This window comes from Ornithodoros turicata, chromosome 10 (genome assembly GCF_037126465.1).
Source record: "Ornithodoros turicata isolate Travis chromosome 10, ASM3712646v1, whole genome shotgun sequence".
Lineage (NCBI taxonomy): Eukaryota > Metazoa > Arthropoda > Arachnida > Ixodida > Argasidae > Ornithodoros > Ornithodoros turicata.
In genome coordinates, this window is record NC_088210.1 from 35,773,156 (window position 1) to 35,797,326 (window position 24,171).

Sequence of the window (24,171 nt, forward strand, 5' to 3'; positions counted from 1 at the left end):
TATTTAGAAGTACCAGTCATGTGTACATTACACTACAAAAACGCTACAGACCGTTCATTGTGTATTCGCGTAGCTTATCAATATAGTCATGATTTTGGCAATTGACTATAGGAAATCAAAGTTCAAAGAAGGCCAAAGCGGCTAAAGAACGTCCAAATGACGTCAATAGACAGGCAAACTTAATTTTCATAAGGGGTATCGGCAAAAATTAACTATACATAGCATATTCTAGCTTCTCTTTGTAACCAAGTGTCATAGGACCTCAACAAGCCATACTTTATTAGATCCTGTTTTCGTGTGGGGTAGAAACGAATGACCAATGAAACGCAACGTGCGTTGCACTGAAGCCACCGTGTAACATGTCAGTCTTTCTACAACGACCAACCCGCACAACGTATGAATTCTGAGCCATCAGGTCGTGAACGGCTATTAATTGTTCCGTCATATAACTGCTGGATATTGTTTTAAAAAGTTTCCAAAATTCCTTGGCCATATGTTCGAATTTCGTTACACGCTTCAGGGAATTTCATGAATCACCCTACCCCTCTTGCACCCGCATTCTGTTACATTGTTTAATCCATGCAGTCAGTTGTGACCATATGCAGGATTACAGTAGGAATAACACTGTCGGACGTCAAACTCCACCGTTACTTCTGTCACCTTTTATTTTTCAATAACGATACTTTGCGATTTGTGTCCCCGACTGGCATTCCATGGCATGAGGAGAGACTAAAGGAGTTTCCGGTTGTTTGCATTGCGGGGCGTCCTTTCAAGTGTACAGGGCGAGGTGCTTCCTCTCGGTCGCTTCCGCTCCTTGTTGGCAGGGGAGCCGTATCGTTGCCTGCCAAGTGCTGTTATTTCTCGTTGACATCCTTTGCGTCTACTCATTATAACTGGAAAGTGGATGCGCTTCAGCATGTACCGTCTGATAATAAGTGGACAGATTTCATCCTGGGATACTCCGATTTTAGGGGGCGCAAACGGTGGATGAAGGTCATCAGTTTCCGCACATAGAAAAATTTGTGCTCGCTGATCTTACCCAAAACAGTTGCATTAAGTGGCCAGCCGGGTATCTTGAACGTGCCCTCACACGCGCAAAAAGTGGTCCTCGAGACGGAAGTAGACTGATAACGGAGACAAGCGTCTACCCGATAACAGAGATAACAACCGCGTTGCCGAGGGGTTCCGTCAAAGGCCTCGTTTATAGAGGCGGATATCTCTCGTCATATATAATACTTAGTCAGGCGCTTTCTTCGTTCGGTGTGATGTACCCATTGTAAAGCAATGTGACGATGGTATCATGGACGTGACAGCACCAATCTATCGATTAAACAAAATACTAGATATTTTCTTCAATATGATGCCTTTTCTGCCAGCTTTCTTCGTGCCGCGGTAATGGCTCTTTGAATCGGCGCACAGACTGGGAGCACTGTCCGAGCTAATCGAGTGATCGGACACTTTTTCCTGGGACGGTGGTGATCCTTTTACCCGGGACACACGTGCTGCTGCCACAACCTAAACAAATATAAACCAAGTATATTTAGATTGACACTATAAACACTGATGGTAACGCATATATTTGAGATGAATTTGGGACTAATATTGTCAGATAACGTTGGCCGAAAATTGTGTTCCCTGCAGATGGCCGCTCCGTGGAGCAACCTGCGGCATACTCTTGTTTTCCCATCATTTCTTTGTTGTTTTCTCCAGCTTTGAGGGCAGTAGTTTGGTGGGACCGCATGTTTTCCTCGCATTCCGGCATTATACCTTTATAGAAACCAGAGAAATGTGAGAAAGGATGACCCTACAATATCGTATAAATTAGAAAATTTGAGTGGACTATACTTCGGGACAGGTGGACAGGGACAGGCGCATAACGCCTCCGAGTCACAACATAGTGCACCCGCGCATACTCCAAAATGTTGCTTCTACACCGATCATGTTGCGAAAACGCCCGTTGCAGACGACGTACCTGAACCGGCTTACCCGTCTGGTATGCCTTGCGGAGGTACACCTCTCTGAGTTTTCTCGGAGTATAGATTTTCCCGAACTTTCGTTGTCACCATTGCACCTTTACCTGTACGGTCGAGCCCATGATGTCTTGTGGCAGTACAGATACCACTTCGTTTCAGGTGTGAGGATGTGTGATCCGCCACCTGAGCTGGAAGTGCGTCCGGAGATCGAAGCGGTCGCAGCCAAGCGGCCTCTCGAAGCCGGTGTACGACTCGGACCTGTACCTGAACCACGGGTAAGTTGCTTCGCTATGTTATAGAGCACGAAAATGCCCACAACGCCACGGAGTTGATCTTTCGCGAAAAGTAAAAACCTATTAAATTTGCACGGCAATTTTCTATGGCATTTTAGATACGAAGGCAGAAAAATAGGCGATGTCAAGTTGCCGGTGATGAGTAGATCAAAGAATGATATTAAACGGTAGGAGCAACTTATTTCTTTACACATGGTAACAAGACTTTCGTGCACGAGTCTGCACTCCTTCAGGTAACCTGAAGAAGTGCAGTTATGGCATTTTACTAAGAGACCAGGCTTTGCTATCGACGATTTCTAAAGGATGTCCTCTACCAACTTTCAAGAATATAGAACGACTATAGCTGACCAATTATGAGAGAAGTTAACAACTGAGATATATGAATTAAGTATCTCCGAAGCGATGTCACTGTCTAATTTACGCATAATGAAATGCCGTTTTTGCGAGAAACATCTGAAAAAGGAAACATAGAAATGCTTCGTGGGTGATGTACGCTCTTTGTCCTGCAGAGGTTTGGCAAAAGACAAACTTAATTGGGCGAACGTATACATTTACAGGCGGGCGGTAAAGTATTATCCGTGGAAATATAAAGCGGTCACTTGTGATTCGCAGATAAGTTTTTTTGTTGGGCATTGTATTGGATAAAGTTGTTCCGGTCTAGTTAGGCCAGATGAACATTTGGTGGCATCTCCATATTTTTCATCATGAATACAATACACGTGTGTGTGTCCCATACATACGCGTATGGATGATGGTCCCCGTTTCATTTTTAGGAGTTGATGATGGACCTTTAAAGATGTGTCAATTTGCAGCACCGACCATGTGAATGCGAAAAACAGCGACGTCTGGTGTCTCCATGGACAGGACGCAATGGAACGCGAGTGTTTGGTCAGCCAGGCTTAGCGCGCGAAACTCACTATCCCAATCATCAGCCGCGAACTCACATGAAGGTCGCGTATCGCTGAGCTCGATCATTCCCCGCGCATCACACCTGTGACCAGGGCCTCTGGTCGCACGTGTCATGTTATCCGGTGATGAGCTATTTATTCATTTATTTATTTTGATACCCTCAGGGCATATGCGTTACAGAGGGGAGTGGGTAACATACAGAATATGCATTACAAAACTGCAAACATGCACAATAGTATATAACTACTAAATTGAAACATAGAGGTCATTCAAAACATAAGATGATGACAAAGAGCTCGTTTAAATAAATCAGTTCAAGAGATTCATGTCAAGTTTCCGGGGTTCCAGTCGAGAGATGTGCGTGGAAAGAACGAATCACCGAATGCTTTAGTGGAACAAAAAAGGACTCGTACTTTTTGACGATGAGAGATGTAAGCAGGCGGGATTACAAAACATTCTTTCAGGTAATGATTATGATAATATATTTTGTGGCACAAACGTGAGATTTTACGGCGTACTACGAGGTCAGGTAACTGAAGGTTAGCTTTCATAGATGATACACTAACTGTTCGCTGGTAATTTCCGAAAATAAAACCAACTGCTCTGCTCTGAACTGAGCATCGATAAGCACACTGTGTCCCATACCGAAGCCGCATACTCTAGCTTCGGACGAACAATAGAGCGTTAGTTTAAGATCTTGAGGTGCGAGATGGAAGCTAATATGCGGCATGACGACCTTCACGTGAATTCGTAGCCTGCGGCCTGAGTTCCGCTGCCCAAAATGCCAAGCTGTTCTGAGCCAGGTGTTGGACCAGGTCTATGATATAGACTTTCGACCGCTTCAGTTTTAAAATGCCTACTCGCAGTCCATTACTCGCATATTACAGGGTTTGCATTTGAGGGACATGACGACACAAATCGTCGCAATAACATCTTCGGAGGCCCTAAATTCATTGACTTCCCGCTGTTTACCACAGATACATGAGAAGAATAGGGGTCGTCGACCATCCGAAGTCGGAATAGATTTCGTTATCCCAACCATGTTTATTAGGCTCAGCATGTGCATGGGAACTGTTTCCGGAACAGTTCCCGGTTATACAAAGAGGCTAGCCGTCTCCACAGGTTATAGGAACGATGTCAGCACTCAAAATGCAACTTCTGCAGGGTACGGTCAGGAACATATGATATAGTTTTGGCCATCTTATGATAAGGCAAGGAACAAACTGAGGATATTATTTTCCTGGCAAGCTGGGTCACAGAAGACAGGCGGATTGATAATACAAAACAAGGAGAGAGCACGTATCTTAAATAGCATCCTCCTATAAAGTTTATTATTCCCATGACGTCATCTGTAGACTGTCGCTAGCAGGCAGATGTGCTGGCATCGGCCGCCATATTGTCCCATCCAAGCCCATATCGCACTCACCGAATATTTGGTGTTTCAAAGTTATTGTGTTGTGTGATTTATAACATATCCAAGTAATTTCCATGTTTTCGACGTTAATAGTCATCCAAAAGCATATGGTAGTGAACGAATGCGGGAACATAACTTTGTGGGAACTACAGGCGGCGAGGTGAAATCAGCGAATACGCCCTATAGGTTTCCTCATTCTGCTAGCATTGTTTACCACGTCCACTTTGTCCACCAACATAAGGTCAACTTGCTCCCGCAACAACTAAATAATAATGTAAAATCTTAAAGACATAATACACACATTAACGACTATAATCAAAACCCTGCAGAGACTGATATACATCAACAAGCGTAAGCACATTCTTGATTTTATTCTCTCTTCACCAAGCCGTGTAAGCTCATGAGAATTTCACGAAAGAGAGTTTACGTCGAAATCAAAAATATGTAGGAGTATCAGGTATGCCATAATGAAAGTAGCCTGACGAACGACGCGAACCATGCTTCATGATGTATCAGACGGTCAAACAAATCTGTTGTCTGGGGGTATAGGGCATGCTTGTTGAAGCCATTCAGTGCATAGTAAGTACGCAAGGGCGGACTTTTCTGAGAGGGGTGTCCAGCCTTGGCAATTAAACGCTATGTGAAGACAGAAATTGAGGAGGGGGACATTTATGCCCTCTAGATCCGCTCCTGCAAGTACCATATACATACGGCTAAATAACCTTGCCGTATACAACCACGATTATTTACGAACGAAATATCTCCTCCCACGTACATTTCTAATCGCAAATAGCCATCACCAAAAAGTGTAAATTTCAAAATCTTGATTGGAACCAGTCACAGTTCAATTCAATTCACCGAAAATGTCATTTGTGACAGACCTGTAAACCGTCAGCTAGGTTTTGTTCACTTGATTTTAGTGTCAAAATTATTTTTAACCAGCACTTCCTTCTTTAGCGCTTTATGCTGCTAAATAGACAGAACTAACCTCCAATCTACTCCGGCTACCTCAGAAATAAACTCGGGTAAGTGAACACAAGAGAACTGACCTCCATGACTATTTCGGCACGTGGATGATTAACGTGTATGGTGAAGTTCCTCGCTGGCCGGGCTGGAACCTCCCAATACCTTCTTTTTTTAGACCATCATAGATTTAATATGCGTTTGTAACGTAGGTGAAGGAAATCTCAGCTCAAGGACGGCAGACAATTTGATTTCAGTGAATCATTTTCAGACACCTTACTCCCCTGTTCTTCTTTCGTATATGCTTGGTGTGTATTTTGTATTGCTAGCTGTTTATTGATAGTGTGTAGTATAAGGGACTGTATAACAGACCTTCCGCTCTCACTCGTTTCTTTTCTTCTTCTTAATCTGCACTTCTAAATAAAGAACTTTGAATTTTGTCAATTCAAAGTTCTTTATTTAGCCAGCGTGTGCCGGGAATCGAAAGAAGCCAGAGTGCAATTTTCTGAAAGTTTACGAAGGATTATAGAAGTCTTTCACAGCTGTGGACAAGTGAGCGACAGTCGTATATGTTACATTTCTAAATTTAACTCTGCAAAGAAGACATTATGAAAGGGAGCGAGCATGGCAAGGAGCATGGTCCCTTCATGCTCCTTCAAGCAAACAGATATAACTGAGGCAAACAGCGCCAGTAGACGGAACAACAGCTACGTGCATGACGATGGGATGAGGTGCATATATGGAACAACAACAACAACACAATATCGCAGACATCTAGAGTAGTTATTAGTTCTTGAGTTTAATAAATTTTCCTTTAACAGATATATCATGACCATGACATGGGGTGACTCACAAACATCCAACAGTATCAAAAAGTAATAATAAAGGAAGGATCGAAGGTTCCCAATCATTGCATTGCAAATACAGCATATTTTTCTTTCACGCGTATGAGAAAAATATTAAACGGATAACTGTAACAGATTATTTGCTTACAAATATTATCGGTTACTGCCATCCTCGTGGAAGCGATACTCCGTTCGTGCGACTGGCATTTTTGCCAAGATTCACCATCGTTTCTCTTGCAAGTACAGAGAACTGAAATTGCTGTTCTGAAATTGTTGCCGCGCTATCCTCAGATGACAAAAAGGAAATATAAAGCGCCTAACTCTTTATACATACTTTACATACCACTCTTTCATCTCATCCTTCTCTTCATATAATGTTCCACGTGCAATGGCGTATATGTACCGCACCGCCGTGGTGAAACACCCCATCTTATCGTCAGTATCTAGTCGTTGTTGTTGTTTGCTTTAGAAAAAGAATAAAGACATCTGAAGCCGTTGCAATTTTCGCTGTTTCCGGCTAAAAAGTCAATGAGTGCGCAAACGTCTGGCACACAGACACTTAGCCCTTGAAGATGAACTGGGCAACATCGTTCAGTACTTTTTGTGCGTACACGTCACTGCTGAAACGAATATCAATCATGCAACACTTCCAGAGTGAAATTTTGCAACCGTTTCTTATGTGCATGCGTAAACAATACACGTGTGGAAATATCGCCACATTGGCAAGCAGCAATGGGAAAAGTACCCGGCATAAGTATAGTAACGCGCGCACCGATGTGTAAAGGAATCCGTTTTTTCGGAGTTTTCAACCCGCAAAATTTCGGGGGTGCTTTTTTTATATTGTGGGTTTTTCGGGGGATTTGAGACATGGGACAATATACCGAGTGGATTTCCCGGAGTTAACTGGATAAATGAAGACCGACTAACGACACAAAAAGGGTGCAAGAGCACTCAATAACATCACCACAAGTGACTTGGAGTACTAAATTGCTTTGTTCGGCCCGCTTGCAGCCTGGTTCAAACGCCCATTTACAGTGAATTGTTGTAAGACATGCAAGTTCGTGTCTGCGTTCCTCTCTGCTAATCACTCACAGCTTAGGGAAAGCACGTTCTACGTTAACGCTGGAAACAGGAAAACCCCATGCAGTAGATAGAGGCTTGCCCATCTGCCAGTCCGCTTCGTGAGAAGCCCACAAGTTCACTGGAGTCAGATGGGCAGAAAGCTGGTACTCGTAGTGTAATGCAAATTCTTCTTGCAGTTGCATCGACTCAGCGTGGTGTCTCACAAGTAACAACTAAGCGATATACGTATGTTTTCGTAGTGTTCCAACTGAGGAGGAATTTCTTGCTTCACATTTGGATTAAGCACCTGGAAATTATACTAAACACGGCCATCTGCAAACCGCGTATTCAGCATGCCACAATTCTCGTGCTGGAGAAGAAATTTGTCATTTTTCTGAGGTATCCGAATATGAGTGTTTAAAAAATATATTGGTGAGTGTTTATCGGTGTTTGTCGCATTAAACCGCAAAGTCGGAACCCCCTATGACGCGCACCCCTTAACATTGGCGAAAATTGAAAATAGTTTTGTGTATAACGCGCACCAACGTCATGCATCTTTTGAACAGGAATGATGAATTGGGGAAATTGGCCACATGAGGTGCGGCAACTATATAGGCATTACGTACTCACACATTTTTCGTCAGTTCTGCTGCCTTTTGCTGTTCTTGAGTAGCTCAGTCGCAAAATTATAAGGCAAAGTACTAAACGCAACCAACCACATATGTCGTTTACTGATCCACGCACAAGCTTGGGTCCGTGACACTATAACTCGTATTGCGTGATGTGACGATAACACATTCATTCGAGTGATGAGCGACGGAAGCAACAAGGAGGAGTCCATTGCACGCTCATTGCAGTGGTGTTTGAAATAGTTACAGACCTGTTATGTTCTGGTCTTACGAAGGACCTTTTATTATATGTATTTCACTTTTCTCAATTTTGACTCGTTAATTGGTATTTACAAAGAATAATTAGTGTGCTTGCAACAATCGCAGTGATATCAATAATAGAGTTGGATGAAATGTGCGACCCCGCCTGCAAGGTAAACATGCTACGAATTGAATTTGTTTTCATTGTGCCTTCGATAACGTTGTGGGAAAGACGGTCTAAAATGATGGCGTATAGATAGCATATCGCCGCATCCGTCACTTATCAGTGTTGATGGCTAATGGAAGACATCAGTTTGAAGAGGCATTATGAGAATCACATCATAAATGGTCCAACGTTAAGTGCTTTTTCCGTCCCTTGAAACGTTCAACGAGAACGCACTTTGCGATGTGGACCACACGGCTCAAGTTATCTTATTCACATCGCAGGTCCATATTTGTTCGCTAACAAGACGTCGGTTCTTCGCTGAGGCCATCAAATTCCATCAAACCCCACGTGTTTCCACATTGAAACGGCACGCGCGTGCAAAACGATCAATACGGCCGGGAAACTGTTTCTGTGTTTGTACGTTTATGTACTTACAAAGCCGGTCTCTGCAAGACAAAGAACACCATACCATGGCGAACATAATGGAACTAAATGGTCACGACTATGACTGAAACAGGGACCTTGCAGCAAGTCTCCTTATTTCATGAAAGACACCTCTCGCCCAGCTTTATCGGGAGAAGAACACCACGTCCCTAAAAATTTCCAGATGTTACCCTGTCTGACTTTGCTGCTAATCGGGTTTAACTGAGACCAAAAGCATATCGGTTTTACGGTTCTGGCGCTATTTGAATTATGCGTAGAAACGATCTGTAATGAGGGCGATGGCGGTGGGCTGTCACTCTATTGGGGTTAGCGTCCGGATGCGAGGCTCCGCGGGGAGGATCGAAGGAGGACATGGGCGCTTGCGCAACGACCTGCCGCATTATGATCGGAGGAGGGGCATCCGCCATATTGGAACCTCTTTCGTCTATCACTGACCCATAGGTCACGACCTCCCGGCACAAATTTTAGATGCGCAGAACTAACTCAGAGTCAGAAAAAAGCAAAGTGTGGCGATAATCGAGGATCGAATCTGCCACTCAGGGGGTAACTCGGGGTAAAATCAGATTCAACTCAGATCTCGGATAAACTCTATTTCGTAATCAGAAGCGCGAAAATAACTTGGGTTTGTCCATTTAGACGTTGTGTTTCGGGTTTTCGTCCACGAACCAATGAAAAGAGGTTATACATATCGGAGGATCCAAGTCATTTGTCAGTCGGCATCTGGAGGGGGAGATATCCTCTCCCTGTTGTAAATCACGACCCCGTTGGAAATACCATCGGAGGTCGTGTGACCATGGGGAACGAAAGTTGCACCACCCGGCGCTTTCGTACAGCTCGCCTCTCCTTATTAGAAAAGTCTTCAAGTTATCAAATATTACTCACTTGTTCAAAGCGGTATGCCTGTCTTATTTCGAAAAAGGGAATACTGTCCGTTACTTTTGTCATACCTGACAAACCACGTAAAATACGTGTCACCGCGTGTCAAATCTTCTTCCTCAATATAAACCAATATGGGGACTCGTGGAATGCTCGCCCCAGTAGGTCACCGCCACCCTCAGCTATATCTATATCCCCACATGAAATCAATCGCAATATAACATATGCTGAAAAGCAATCCCTAAGAGGGCATTAGCGGACTCCTAAGGCAACGTCTTAATTAACTTTCAATAATTAACTTTTTAATTATAAAAGCTACCAAGTTGTTCCAATGAGAACATCTGATCTCTTCGGCCACCTGATACCGGAGCCGTTTTGAGAACAAAAATCCGTTCGATAGATCGTCCGCAAAAAATTCGTGAAGGAACACCATATTTCTCTTTATTTTGTTCATTGCGCATCTCTAGAGGCGCGTCTTTCCTTCACCCCCAATATGAGAAGATGAAAGAGCACACTATCGCCTCTTGCGTCCTCGAAAAAGATTAAAAGAAAACAGAAAATGCAACCCAAGATAAGGGCAGTTCCGATAGAGTCACCCGCTGAGGCGGCACTGTGCTCCTTCACCCTCTCACATTGGGGGTGAAGGAAAGACGCGTCTCAGAAGATGCGCAATGAACAAAACTGAGAGAAAAAAAGGTGTTCCTTCACGAATTTTTTGCGGACGATCTATCGAACAGATTTTTGTTCTGAAAACGGCTCCGGTATCAGGTGACCGAAGAGATAAGATGTTCTCACTGGAACAACTTGGTAGCTTTTATAATTAAAAAGTTAATTATTGAACGTTAATTAAGACATTGCCTTAGAAGTCTGGATTATATTGGATTGGAAAAAGAAAGAAAAATATGGAGAGTTTAGTACCGACCCAGTCAGAACTGGCTGTCAGGAGTCTGCTAATGCCCTCCTAGTGAGTGCCCTTCAACATATGCTATATTGCATATTGCAATATTCTCATGTCACGGAATAGATCACGTTGTACTTACAAATTTCATGCGTTTTCTCATTTGCGTCTTGCATATATAGTTTTATTTATTTCTGCGCACGATTTGTTGGGTTGCAACTTATAGTGCATGAGTTCATTGATGTGTAATCCTCAGTTACTGCTTGCCGCATATTTCAGCTATCAATTTGAGTACGGATCAATTACACGCGAACAACGTCTAATCCCTCAAGGGGATTCCTTATGTAAATGACGATGTTCATTCGTTGTTGAAAAGTCGGAATTCCGTATGTAATGCCAATAAAAGAGCTCTCTCTCTCTCTACGTCCCTCCTCCGCCTTCACTCCCCAATTCAAGTACGGGACTATGACAGCAGACTATGCTCGAAATGTGGCGAACATTGAGCACGTCCTAACAGAATGTGAGCTCTACGAAACGGCTGCAATTATTGACCCAGAACCACGTGCAACACCGTCAACGTCTTCTAATATTCTTGGAGTTCCTTATTTTATATCTACCGGTGTGCTCCAGATGCCGTCGCGAGGCGCCCAGGGCAGTGCAAATCTGAAGCCCCCTCTCCCGTTGCCGTAAAAAGCCTGTAAAGAAAGAAAACTAAGCGCGTATTTACACTGCCGAGATTATCTTGATTCCCGCTTTATACTGTCGAACCAACATGCCAGGTCCTGCCGTTCGGAGCCCTCTCAGGTGGGGGCGGCGGCTGCACCCCCATCGCTTCTTTTCTTTCTTCATCTTCCTTTCGATCGGCGTAGCGCAGTCGAGGAGGACAGCTCAATTGTTGAGCTTGTACCCATATCTCACATCTAATGTTTCGCGTGTAATAGTGCGTCGACATTTTCTATTCAACTCCCGCGTATACTATTAGTAAATATTTCATGACGGATGGACGGATATACAGGGTGTTTCACCTAAAGTTATACAAAACTTTAACTGGCGAGGATTGTGTGACTTTCGGCAGTTACCTTATGGAATCTTTTGCCGCCATTTAGAAAGGCTTTGGACAATTTTTAATGGAGGGAAATTTATTATTTTCAATCGAACTTGCCAATCAATCAATTGCTTGAATCAATTGCCAAACTAACCTCACATTCGTTTAGAGAAATATTAATTCCTCAACGAATAACCGCAGATCCAACAAAAACTATGCGCAGTATAGCAACAGAAATAGTAAAAAAAAAAAAGTAAATGAGCTGCTATAGCCCCGCCTGCTTTATTGTCGCAAAAAAGCGCGCGCGAAATGTGCGGCAAGAGGAGGATTTGCTTTCTTTGTGATAAGACGGTCGTCACCAGCATCAAGGTCAAACCGGGGGAAAGAAAGATAAAACACTTCCTCCTCTGGCCGCACCTTCCGCGCGTGCTTTTTGTGACCATCAAGCAGGCGGGGCTGAAACAGGACTTTTACAATTTTTTAACACTATTTCTGTTGCTATACGGTGCATAGTTTTTGTTGTGACTGCTGTTATCCGTGGAGGACTTCATATTTCTGTAAAAAATGTCAAGTTAGCTTGGCAATTTTCAAAGTTGGACTGAAAAAAATAAATTTCCCTGTATTAAAAATTGTCCGAAGCCTTCCTAAATGACCGCAAAAGTTTCCAGAATGGCCGAAAGTCCAACAATCCTCCGGCAAGTACGTCGCCAGTTGGAAGTTGTTATAACTTTAGGTGAAACACCCTGTATACAGGGTGCTGTTTCCAGGGTGGGGGCCATTATGGGCACCTAATCAAAAATAAATTATTATTATTATTATCCCGGCCGAATTTTGATAGGCAAATATTATTATGTTATTTTCTGATTATTTACTTGTGAAATAGCAATAAGCCGACACTCCGTTTGGCTGGCCTTCCCCTTTTCTTCTAGAAAATATACCCCCTCTGAGTCACGTGACTGTGATACATAAAGCGTCGGCAATCACTGGATGGTGGTGGTCAACATTATTTCCATCTAATATGACAATGGCGTTGTTGTCGGGATCCATAACGGTTTTTACCAGCAAACAAGACCCCCTTTCTCTTGTCTCTTCAAGAACCAGTGACTTGGTGTTTTAAGGCGGTTCTGTCCATGTACTGTTTTCCCAACACCTCAGACTCAACAGATGCCACGCCAGCTTGCTTGCTTACTCCTTCTATGTACTACGTTGTGCTTTTTACGAGATCAAAAACCGCGTTAACCGCGTCATTGTAGCCATGAATAACGATTTCAGTCGGACAATCGAAGCTGTTTGGAGTGCAGACTGAAAGCCGGATGACGTCCATCCATGCAGTTAAAGGTCTCGGCCTGAATTATCTTCTCTGCCAAGCGAAATTCTATAACCATGTTCAAGGAAAGGTTCCCACCTCATTTGCGTAGACCCCTGAGATTCCCTAATCAGTTTTGCCTCTTTGCGCATGGCGGCGCTTTTGTCCAGCGCGCCTTCCATGCAGGGCGAAAGCACAGGAGTGATCTAGACCCGCAGGTTTTTTAACTATACGGGTCGTTTGTGGCAAGATCACCATATTCTCCTAGTCTAGTGTCATCTTCACGTCATGTGACTTTAGTAAATACCAATTGTGTTACCTAGACTGGAGAAAATATCCGTGTGTACAACGCAGAAAGTCATCCGTGGTTGACACAAAAGTTGAAGAACCGGCTACATAAACGGCTCGTATGCAATAAAAAAAAGTGTACAAAGTGAAGCGCGTATAGATGAAAAGTGGAAGAAGCAAAATTGTTTGGTCGAATCCAGCTCACCAACGCTCTGCCCTCCAAGCCCTTTTTGGAGGACATTATTTCATTCCCCACATCAGCACCAGAAATGGCGATGGACATTCATCATCTTGTAACGAAAGTAACCTGAATTAGAATGCGCATCCGACGAAAATTTACCTGTCACGGTAGAGACAGGGCAAGTCTATTCTTTTAGGTGCGATAAATATATGTGAGCACAGGAACCGGTATCGTAGAAGTGGATAGAAATGCAGTATCGCGGAAGGTTGCGTCTGGGAGTAGTTTACTTTTCTCCCGCTTTATTCATCCGTACCCTCCCTCCATCGTCAAGCGCCTTCTTGTAAGGGAGGCATATCACACCGATACTTCTAACCGCATTTTGCTTTTTTGGCGGATCGTTCTGCCAACTCACATCAAACTGCCCATTTCGCTAAATGTTAGCTTCTTCCCCCGTCTGCTCCAATTTCATTAATTCCTCATAGATACTAAATGAGACTCTGCTCCAAATAGTCTGTCGTAAAATGTATCTATTTATTACGAAAACATGAAAGATTGAGATAAAAATAGCACAGTTTCTCAAAACTATATAGAGAAAAGTTGTTCGCCGATACAAACTCGGCTACCATTGCTTCCTAAATATTAGGCCGGGAAAAAATAAACTTTCAATGAATCTTTTCTATACACCATACATAAACAAAATCTCACCGCTTCACAAAACCCGAGTGAAATGGAATTTCGCATAGAGGAAAACGTTTTTTCGCCAAACAAATCCGCAGTTATATTCTTTGTGGAGTTTTGAGCGCGGGACAGAATAACTCAGTGGCGTCTGTTCGTGTCAGACGTCCGCTATGATGAGAGCTTGTCGCAGGTCATTTTTCTCCTCTGGCTGTGAACCAATAGGTTCACAAACTTGCAAGTTAAATGTCACTTCCTTCGATCGCCCTCCTCGGGTTAAATAACTTTCACAAATTCCAAACTAAAAAGCAATTTTTTATTTATGACACGGACGTATCCGTGCGAGAATATACTTTTAGAATAGAATAGAATAGAAATCGAAGGGAAACGTGGGTAGCCGACGGGCTGTTCCAGGATCGACCCTTGACGGGTGCAAGCACTGAATATATACCATAGATCTCTCATGCTGCAGATGGTATTGTTTTTGTATCCTTCCCTTCTTTTCTTCGCCAGAGTTGTAAAGTGATAATTCCGAGAAAATTCAATCCAGCTTTATATCTGGTTTTACCTGAAAGATCTCCGTTGCAGGTGCGTCTGAGAGGCAGGCCATACATCGCTCCGCATCATTAGTCCTCCCCATTCACGTGACACTGTTAGGTTTGTCGGGACACATTACGAACCATCTAATATACTGGCGTCATCTCAAACATTTATTACTTCTCTTGTATGCCATTGGCAAGATATACAACCTGGAAGAAGCCCAGGTGCGCCGCTGTCACCTGGATCGGTCGCGAAATGCTTTACAATCGAAGCGCATCAAATATCTCACATTTTCGCAAGATGGACAGACATGAAATCGAGCCCAAATTATGATGACTTGGCAAGATATAGAATCAGTAAGTGCGCAATAAGCTATATGGATCAATCGAAAGACATTTTTCGTTTTACCGAGGCGCTTTCTGTGCTCTTGCTTTGCTACTTTGGGCATCGCGATTTAGTGCCAAAATTTCAATGCTGCCGAAATTTATTCACCAGTTCTAGCTGAAACAACGCATTTTTTCTGTCCAAACAAGTGGCGTGGTGCTGAAAGAGCTCGCCGCTGTCGGCCTCACAGAGGTGGGCAACGTCACGATTAACGGGGAATGTGCGTCCTGGGCCGACTTCAAAGGGAACCGTGCCGACATATGTCTGAGGAAAAGCCACCGGGATGCGAGCCCGGGTACTTCCCAGTGTCGACACGCTAACCACTCAGCCACACTTCCAGAGCCAGGTTCAAAAGCAACTTTCTGCAATTTTTTTCCTCCACAGCTGCGACGATCCATTGAAAGCCACACGTTTGTTTTGAGAGGAGCGCCTCATTTCATGGGATGTTAAACGGCATACTCTGATTTATTTATTGGCGCCATAATAAAAACCATTATATGGATCTCTTTAGTGGAAGAATGAAACAGAGGATTACGTCTGGTTCTGGGCATAGAAGGACGATACAATTTAGTAAATAATGGAAAGCAACAGCTCACAGCGTGCAACCTTCGGTGCTAATGAAACCGCGTAGTCAACCACGCTCAGGCTGACGTCACGACTACCGCAGGGGGAGGGAATTGTGCGTCCTGGTCAGACTTCATACGGAACTGTGCCGGCATTTGTCCTAAGGCGTCTGAGGAAAACCCAGGGAAATCACCCAGACAGCCACAGCTGGCTTCGAACACTGGTCAACCTTCAATAGAATATGCAACCTTTCCCTCGTTTTTTTTTTCATAATAAACAGTATATCCCCCCTCCCTCAAACTCAAATTGAGTCGCATCCGCATCGACCTTAAGCCACATCATGGAGGGCCACACAAAAGAGATGACGGTAATTACCATAAAATGCCCTAATATACCGTACAATAAAAATATACACAAAAAACAGGAGCGGTGTAGTTATTGTGGAACCGGACGGTGTGTGCAATTAGTGAGCCGCTCACTACTCAGTTCATAGACGATGTCCCAAGGATCTTTACCAAAGAGAAATTTCTTCGATGGCGCCACCTGTTCACGAATTATTCAGCCGGGGGATTTTCGTGAAACACCCTGTATAAATAGGTATCAAGCCCGAAGAAGCCGAACACATTTTTAAAAGGTAACGAGCATAGTTGAACGACAATGTTCAGTTAAGGTGCATCACATGTTGGACAGCATCTACGTGTGAGACCAGCCTTCGTTCGTCTTCAGCAGGTGAAGCTTCTCGTCTACTATTCTGTGTAGGCCCTCCTTCTGCATATGGCATGTGGCGTCGCCTGTTGCTTCTCGTTGATCTGCCGGAACGTCTCGTTCAAATGGCAACGCTGGGCCATCGCCTGTGGTGCCTCTGATGTCCCCCTGTATTAAATGTCGTCCGTCTTCCTGGATTAGCGTATAGTGGCTCCACAGAATATTCTGTGGAACCACGATCTGTGGAACCCGATCACGTCACGCCACGATCGGGCGTCACACGGAAAATCGACGGAAGAAACATTCGGCACCCGATGGGCTTCGAACCGTGAGGTTGTGAGGCGGATACTGTATCCCTCGGCTGCAACGGAGATTCACTGACGTATCATGCTATCGACAAAAAGCTTGATCACGCTAGACACATTATACATATGTTACCCAGCGTTTGTCAGCATCAAAAAGCTTGCTTAAATTTTCATGACTGAGTGTAAGACGGTGGGAAAGTTTCCCAACCAATCTTCCAATGACGTGCCGAATAAGACGCGCAGATCTGGCCTTTCGTTATTAAAAATAAACCAGCTCCCGTGGCACGGTTAGGGTGAACACCGAGATTGCATGGAAGGTGGTTCCATTCCACTTGCGAATTTTTCCAGCAGACTTTCCTTGAAGTCGGCCCAGGACGCATCCTCCCTGCTGTTGTCTCCCGTCCACGTTTGTATATTCCGCTCATAGCCACAGTTGCTTAGCGACGCTAATACATAAAAAGGATGACATCTTATTCTTAGTGAAATCCATGACACTATTCATGTTGAGATGCTGTATCCCCTGCGCAATCGTCCAACTTCGCAGAGAAATGCTGGGGCAAATCCCCGAATTGTGTCCCCCTTGAATCCCCATGTCGTGTCGTCCCTCCTCTGTCCTTTTCTCGGGTTCCAAATTTTTTCCCCGAGTTTATGGTCGTACGATATGACGGTGACGGAACCATGTGTTCTGGGAGCTAGGGCTCGCTTGAAGAAGGCTCAGGTAGCTTCCTCAAATTTTCCCACTCGGTGACGACAGACATTGAGGAGGGCGAGGAATCCACCTCCCTATGTCCTAGATCTAGATGTGCATAGTTTCAGCACACCACTGCTGTGTGTTACCTACCTTGTAGGCTGCGGACACATGTTCGCAGCAGGAACCGAAAATAAACCGGTTTCCTGCTTTCGGTTACCGGTAACCGTAACCCTAACCGAACCTTTTGTAGAGTTCGAGAGGTGAACCGTAACCATAACTGAACCGATATTTTTTTCGGTTTCAGTCCCTTTTTCTGTCAGTATTTACCGCGCACATTCTCCACATATGGGTCCTTATTGCGGGTCGCGTGTTTGAGACATCTGGTATAATGCATGCAAAACCAAACATCAATTTAGAAAGGCACACAAAGCCCTTTTCCTGTTTCGAAAGAGGCCCGTCCTGTGTTGAGTACACTTGAGATAGGAATCAAATAAACATCATTTGCCCCAAATACTGCCGTAAGATCGGCAACATCATCTGCACCTTCGAACGGGGTATCATCCAGAACTCCAATTTCCGGGTCGCGCAAACGGTTATAGTTATTAGCTGTCACACGCAGAAGAATGCCCCAGCCTGTTAAATAAAGTACATTCCTTTCCGCTTTCCTCGCACAAGCAACGACGAGAGAGAAAAGAACCCCTCGTTTATTTTCCTGGCGCCATGGAACATAAATAGGTTCTTTGTTGTTTGTGTCGTTACGGCCGTGGTGTCAGTAGCGACGTCGTCTTCATTGATATCAGACCACGTTGAAGAGTGGATCAGAAAGGGGGGAATGCATTACATTATGTGGAGGGGTAATACCATAATATTTTGGCCAGGTAATGCATCACTCATTACCTTGGTCCAAAGCCAACAGTTATGATTTGTGTCTTTTATGGGTTATACATATACTGCTGTCATCTCTCGACCAAGTAATTCATACGTAGCGCTTTTGCAGGCGCTTCTCGGAAAATATAATGCCAAAGTAATGTCACTACTTGGTGAAAATAGTTACATTAGGAATGTACAACTACTAAGCAAGAGAAGGTAGTGAGTGTGACGGGCTTTTTGATAAAATCGGTTTCCCAAACTTTTCCCAATTTTCTAGCATCAAAGGGACAGCGTGCCCTGTTACCTTCAAACGGTCGCAAGAGCTCGTGTTCCCCCACAGTTGAAAGCCATAAAACTTTAGTTGACATGTAGTATACGCACTGTCTCTCCGTGGCAAGGGTGACATCTGCTCCCCCTTAGACAGTATTGTTTTCCCCTAGAGGCGGCTTTGTGTAGTCGCCAGCATAACTGTACGTTAATAGAAGCAGTGGTAATTACAGCGTTCGTCGAATGCAGTATCGGACGCACATATGTTGAAAGATGAAAGTCACTGAGAAGGTTAGCCAGCTGTAGGGATCGAACCCACATCTTCTGGATTACCGGTCCAGGGCTCTACCAATTGAGCTAAGCTGTGTTGTTCTTCTATGTTGTTCCAGCCTCAGAACATCACTTTCTCTCTTGCACATATGTTTTTCGTTTGGCGTACGTGACTGACTGTGACATGGCGCGGGAAGGTAACCATGGATGACTTTGAGAGAGAGGGAGAGTGCAGTCAGTCGTAGCTTTGCGTCCACAGTCGTGACCTGCGAAGAGTCATCGATATGTGATTCGGAGCGGGAGCCCGGACGGATGCCCGGAGGGAGATGGACGGCGGCGGTGCCTTGATGCCTGGAACCCACCTTCGACCTGAAGGTTCGTCCCGGAAGTCTCCTTCCACCAGCGCTGACGTCCGGGCAACCGAAGTTAGGACCTAGAGGCCCAGCTGGCGGTGACTGACCGGAAAGAGGTGCACCCGACGACGATGTGTCGAGCTAAGAGACGGATCGACGAGGGCGGTAGCCGAGCTCCTGGGACCGAGCCTCCAAATGGAACGGTAGGCCTGCCGCCAAGTTGCCGTCTTCGCTATTATTTGACCCGGCCGTGGACCAAGAATGGAGACCAGAGCGGATGAAGATCGACGGAAGCACCAACCGAAAGCCACAGCATGGAAAGCCGGCCGCGTAGGTCACTGCCGAAGTCGTCTTCAGAGCTCGTCTGCCACGCCATCATCCATGGCCTGGTGAAGATGTGGTGTCGTCGGGGTGCGCAAAATCACGGTCAGTCACTCTCGCCGCTTGTTGTGTCTGCCTTGTTTGCACAGGATTGACGTATTCATTTCCCGCGTGTTTTTTTTTTATCTAATTGTTCATTTAAAGTATATCACGCGATATAGTTAAGTTGGGTTCGCTTTATCATGTACTATTGTCACGATTTGTGTTACCGTCCATTTGAAGTATCATGTCTTATCGTTTAGCAGGGTTCATATTAAATCATGTTCGTTATTGTTGACGAAGTGTGTGGTTGTTATTCCCTCTCGCCTCTGCGGGTGCCCACGTTGAGTATCCCCTTTTCTTTGTGAGTTTTGTGCTCCGTTCCCTTCGGCCACGGCGAAGGACATCACATGAGTAACGTTAATACATTACAAAATAAAAGTACAGTAAAAAAACATGGATCATTAAGTGCGTAGAGAAAAAGCGTTCGGACAGCCTTTCTGCTTGGGGGCCACTGGAATAAACTATGCATTCTCCTTTGTAGCTGGGGTTATTCTATTTTCTAGGATCATGAATAGCAACTACTCCGCCTTTATCCTTTCGTGTCTTATTCTATCTGCCACGGCATTCCATTCAGGAGATCCACAACAACGTACAGCGGGTGGGAGATGAGCTCGTCGTCAAAGCTGGCCTTGTGAACAGGGTACACAGGGTTTGTCGGGTCTGGGGTCGCTACGTCCAACGAGACCTTACATCCAACGCGCCGTTACATCCATCGGTGGACGTAACGGCGCATTGGATGCAACGGCTCGTTGGATAAGAGGCTTCAGGATATGTCGTGTCCTAACTGCATCGATGCAGTTTTTGAATCAGCCACTCCGTAACACATATTTTGCGGCGTATCCTCAGATTGTTTTTGTGCGCTGTTTTATGATTTGATTCCCAACAGACAGAGTTGTCGTCGGAGAATAAATTATGTCATGTTCTAAATAAAGCAGGTTGGTTCACAAGTTGAAATCCCCAAATGGACTGAGATTACTTTCTTAGAATGGCTACGCTCTGCCCTAAACTTTTTGGATACAATTTGTTCCTCACTGAGAGGCGACTCATTATTTCATTTCACCGTCCGCCATCAATGGGATAGCGTGATGAAACGCCCCAAACATTTTCAATTTCAATTTATTTGCATTAAAATAATGTAATACAGGAAGCGGCCAAAAAAGTATCATAATTCAAATAAAGTTTTTTTTTTTTTTCTATAATCTACTTTTGGTGCCGGTTTCCGAAGCAGTATTTCGTTTTGCCTGTGCCCAACAGTTGCTAATTCATGCATATTGGATTGGATTGCTGAGTATAGTTGGCGTCGGTTACGTGTAACCCTTGCAAAGCTCATATTAGACCCCCTAGCTATGGGTAGCGCGTTCCACTCCTATAGGGTTTATTCACTGACATCACCTCGCCGCTGTACTGTAGGTCCCTCGATATTATGTTCCCGCATTCGTACGCTGCCATATGCTTTGTGGATGACTATTAACGTCGAAAACATGGAAATAACTTGGATATGCTACAAATCACACAGCACAATAATTTTGAAACGCCAAATATACGGCGACTGCGATGCGGGAGGGACCTACAACATGGCGGTCAACGGCAGAACATCTGCTTGCTAGCGACAGTGGCGATCTCCTACGGATGACGTCATGCGAATAAACCCTATAAGGTGGAAAACCTCCCCACTTCATCGTCAGAATAGAATTGCTGTTGTTGCGAAGCTCTACACCTCGTACAAATGTCAGTGCTACTTATGTTGACCACTTTGTTTCCAAAATTCTAAACGAGATATGGGGAATCCTAGACATGGATAACCATGATGGCGATTGATGTTCTGAGGCTGGAACACACAAATGCATACAAAGCCTCAAGTGCCTAAAATTAATGATGAAAGAAGGAAGTCACTGAAAAGGTTAGCTAGCTGTATAGGGCTCGAACCCACATCTTCTGGATTACCGGTCCAGGGCTCTTACCAACTGAGCTAAGCTAACACACCTTAGCTCAATAGCTCAGTTGATTCAGAAGACGTGGGTTCGAGTCCTACAGCTGGCTGATCTTTTCAGTGACTTGCATCTTTCATCATGGAAAACCATCTCTGCTCACCATCTTGCAACTTATCGGTACAGCGCCAGCTACAACGCAGCTGCATGCCTCGATTGTTACATAAATTAACTGAAGACCCAAGCAGTGTGGTACATCTTGCGTGTATTCTCCGTAGCTGCTTTCTTTCCTTTAGTTTCAATAGTGGAGCACAATTTATACAGCTCGTCCATGCCGCAATAGTGCTGTATTTTGGCTGGATCAACCCGCGACAAGTGCTAGCCACCAAAAGTGTGTCGACGTCCACTTGCATAAATTCATGAGCTAAATTTTCGTTATCGTTATCACACTTCGAATTCGTTTCCGTTTTGTTTTCTGGAAATGGAAACGAAAACATGTTCTGTTCAATAAAAAGAGTTAAAAGGTAGCAGTAGTTAAGTTAAATCTGTTCAATTAAATATGTTGTTTCTGTTTTTGTGTCCTACGAAAATTAAGTTAATTATTAAAATCTGTAACAAACCATCCCCAGCACAAGACAACAGTAATGGGGTACAAAGGTGCGTTCAGTGGACAGCCCCATTTTCAAGTAAATGCGCGCAGCGCAAATGCGTAGTACAGGTTGTTGTTCAGTAGGCCCTTCCCGTCCATGAACCGTGCTCAGCATCCAAGTTTAATTGAGACCTGCCTTCTCATTTATCTGTCAACAGTCATGGGGTACAAAGGTGCGTTCAGTGGGCAACCCCCATTTACAAGTAAATACGTAGTACAGGCTGTTGTTCAGTAGGCCCTTCCCGTCCCTATGAACCGTGCTCAGCATCCAAGTTTAATTGAGGCCTGCCTTCTCATTTATCTGTCAACAGTCATGGGGTACAAAGGTGCGTTCAGTGGGCAACCCCCATTTACAAGTAAATACGTAGTACAGGCTGTTGTTCAGTAGGCCCTTCCCGTCCCTATGAACCGTGCTCAGCATCCAAGTTTAATTGAGGCCTGCCTTCTCATTTATCTGTCAACAGTCATGGGGTACAAAGGTGCGTTCAGTGGGCAACCCCCATTTACAAGTAAATACGTAGTACAGGCTGTTGTTCAGTAGGCCCTTCCCGTCCATGAACCGTGCTCAGCATCCAAGTTTAATTGAGACCTGCCTTCTCATTTATCTGTCAACAGTCATGGGGTACAAAGGAGCGTTCAGTGGGCAACCCCCATTTACAAGTAAATACGTAGTACAGGCTGTTGTTCAGTAGGCCCTTCCCGTCCCTATGAACCGTGCTCAGCATCCAAGTTTAATTGAGGCCTGCCTTCTCATTTATCTGTCAACAGTCATGGGGTACAAAGGTGCGTTCAGTGGGCAACCCCCATTTACAAGTAAATACGTAGTACAGGCTGTTGTTCAGTAGGCCCTTCCCGTCCCTATGAACCGTGCTCAGCATCCAAGTTTAATTGAGGCCTGCCTTCTCATTTATCTGTCAACAGTCATGGGGTACAAAGGTGCGTTCAGTGGGCAACCCCCATTTACAAGTAAATACGTAGTACAGGCTGTTGTTCAGTAGGCCCTTCCCGTCCCTATGAACCGTGCTCAGCATCCAAGTTTAATTGAGGCCTGCCTTCTCATTTATCTGTCAACAGTCATGGGGTACAAAGGTGCGTTCAGTGGGCAACCCCCATTTACAAGTAAATACGTAGTACAGGCTGTTGTTCAGTAGGCCCTTCCCGTCCATGAACCGTGCTCAGCATCCAAGTTTAATTGAGACCTGCCTTCTCATTTATCTGTCAACAGTCATGGGGTACAAAGGTGCGTTCAGTGGGCAACCCCCATTTACAAGTAAATACGTAGTACAGGCTGTTGTTCAGTAGGCCCTTCCCGTCCCTATGAACCGTGCTCAGCATCCAAGTTTAATTGAGGCCTGCCTTCTCATTTATCTGTCAACAGTCATGGGGTACAAAGGTGCGTTCAGTGGGCAACCCCCATTTACAAGTAAATACGTAGTACAGGCTGTTGTTCAGTAGGCCCTTCCCGTCCCTATGAACCGTGCTCAGCATCCAAGTTTAATTGAGGCCTGCCTTCTCATTTATCTGTCAACAGTCATGGGGTACAAAGGTGCGTTCAGTGGGCAACCCCCATTTACAAGTAAATACGTAGTACAGGCTGTTGTTCAGTAGGCCCTTCCCGTCCCTATGAACCGTGCTCAGCATCCAAGTTTAATTGAGACCTGCCTTCTCATTTATCTGTCAACAGTCATGGGGTACAAAGGTGCGTTCAGTGGGCAACCCCCATTTACAAGTAAATACGTAGTACAGGCTGTTGTTCAGTAGGCCCTTCCCGTCCCTATGAACCGTGCTCAGCATCCAAGTTTAATTGAGACCTGCCTTCTCATTTATCTGTCAACAGTCATGGGGTACAAAGGTGCGTTCAGTGGGCAACCCCCATTTACAAGTAAATACGTAGTACAGGCTGTTGTTCAGTAGGCCCTTCCCGTCCCTATGAACCGTGCTCAGCATCCAAGTTTAATTGAGACCTGCCTTCTCATTTATCTGTCAACAGTCATGGGGTACAAAGGTGCGTTCAG

At 44.7% G+C, this 24,171-nt stretch overlaps 1 protein-coding gene and 2 long non-coding RNA genes across 5 annotated transcripts in view; 1 reads left to right on the forward strand and 2 right to left on the reverse strand.

Moving 5' to 3' along the window:
• Positions 1 to 24,171, forward strand: part of LOC135370075 (histone-lysine N-methyltransferase PRDM16-like) — a 191,300-nt gene that overhangs the window by 18,619 nt on the left and 148,510 nt on the right. For both annotated transcript variants that reach the window (XM_064603769.1, XM_064603770.1), the window contains one exon: positions 2,133 to 2,248. In XM_064603769.1, the coding sequence (XP_064459839.1) occupies positions 2,141 to 2,248 (108 nt within the window). In that variant the 5' untranslated portion in view covers positions 2,133 to 2,140. The remainder of the gene's footprint in view (positions 1 to 2,132; positions 2,249 to 24,171) is intronic.
• Positions 1 to 24,171, reverse strand: part of LOC135370077 (uncharacterized) — a 44,110-nt gene that overhangs the window by 11,309 nt on the left and 8,630 nt on the right. The window lies entirely within an intron of this gene.
• On the reverse strand, positions 648 to 9,907 carry LOC135370076 (uncharacterized). Of its 2 annotated transcripts, XR_010415201.1 has the most exons (3): positions 9,821 to 9,907; positions 1,973 to 2,237; positions 1,478 to 1,515 (listed from the first exon to the last, which is right to left on the reverse strand). It is a non-coding gene; the product is annotated as an uncharacterized LOC135370076 (long non-coding RNA). The 2 variants fall into 2 exon arrangements; XR_010415200.1 differs by having other exon boundaries at positions 648 to 2,237.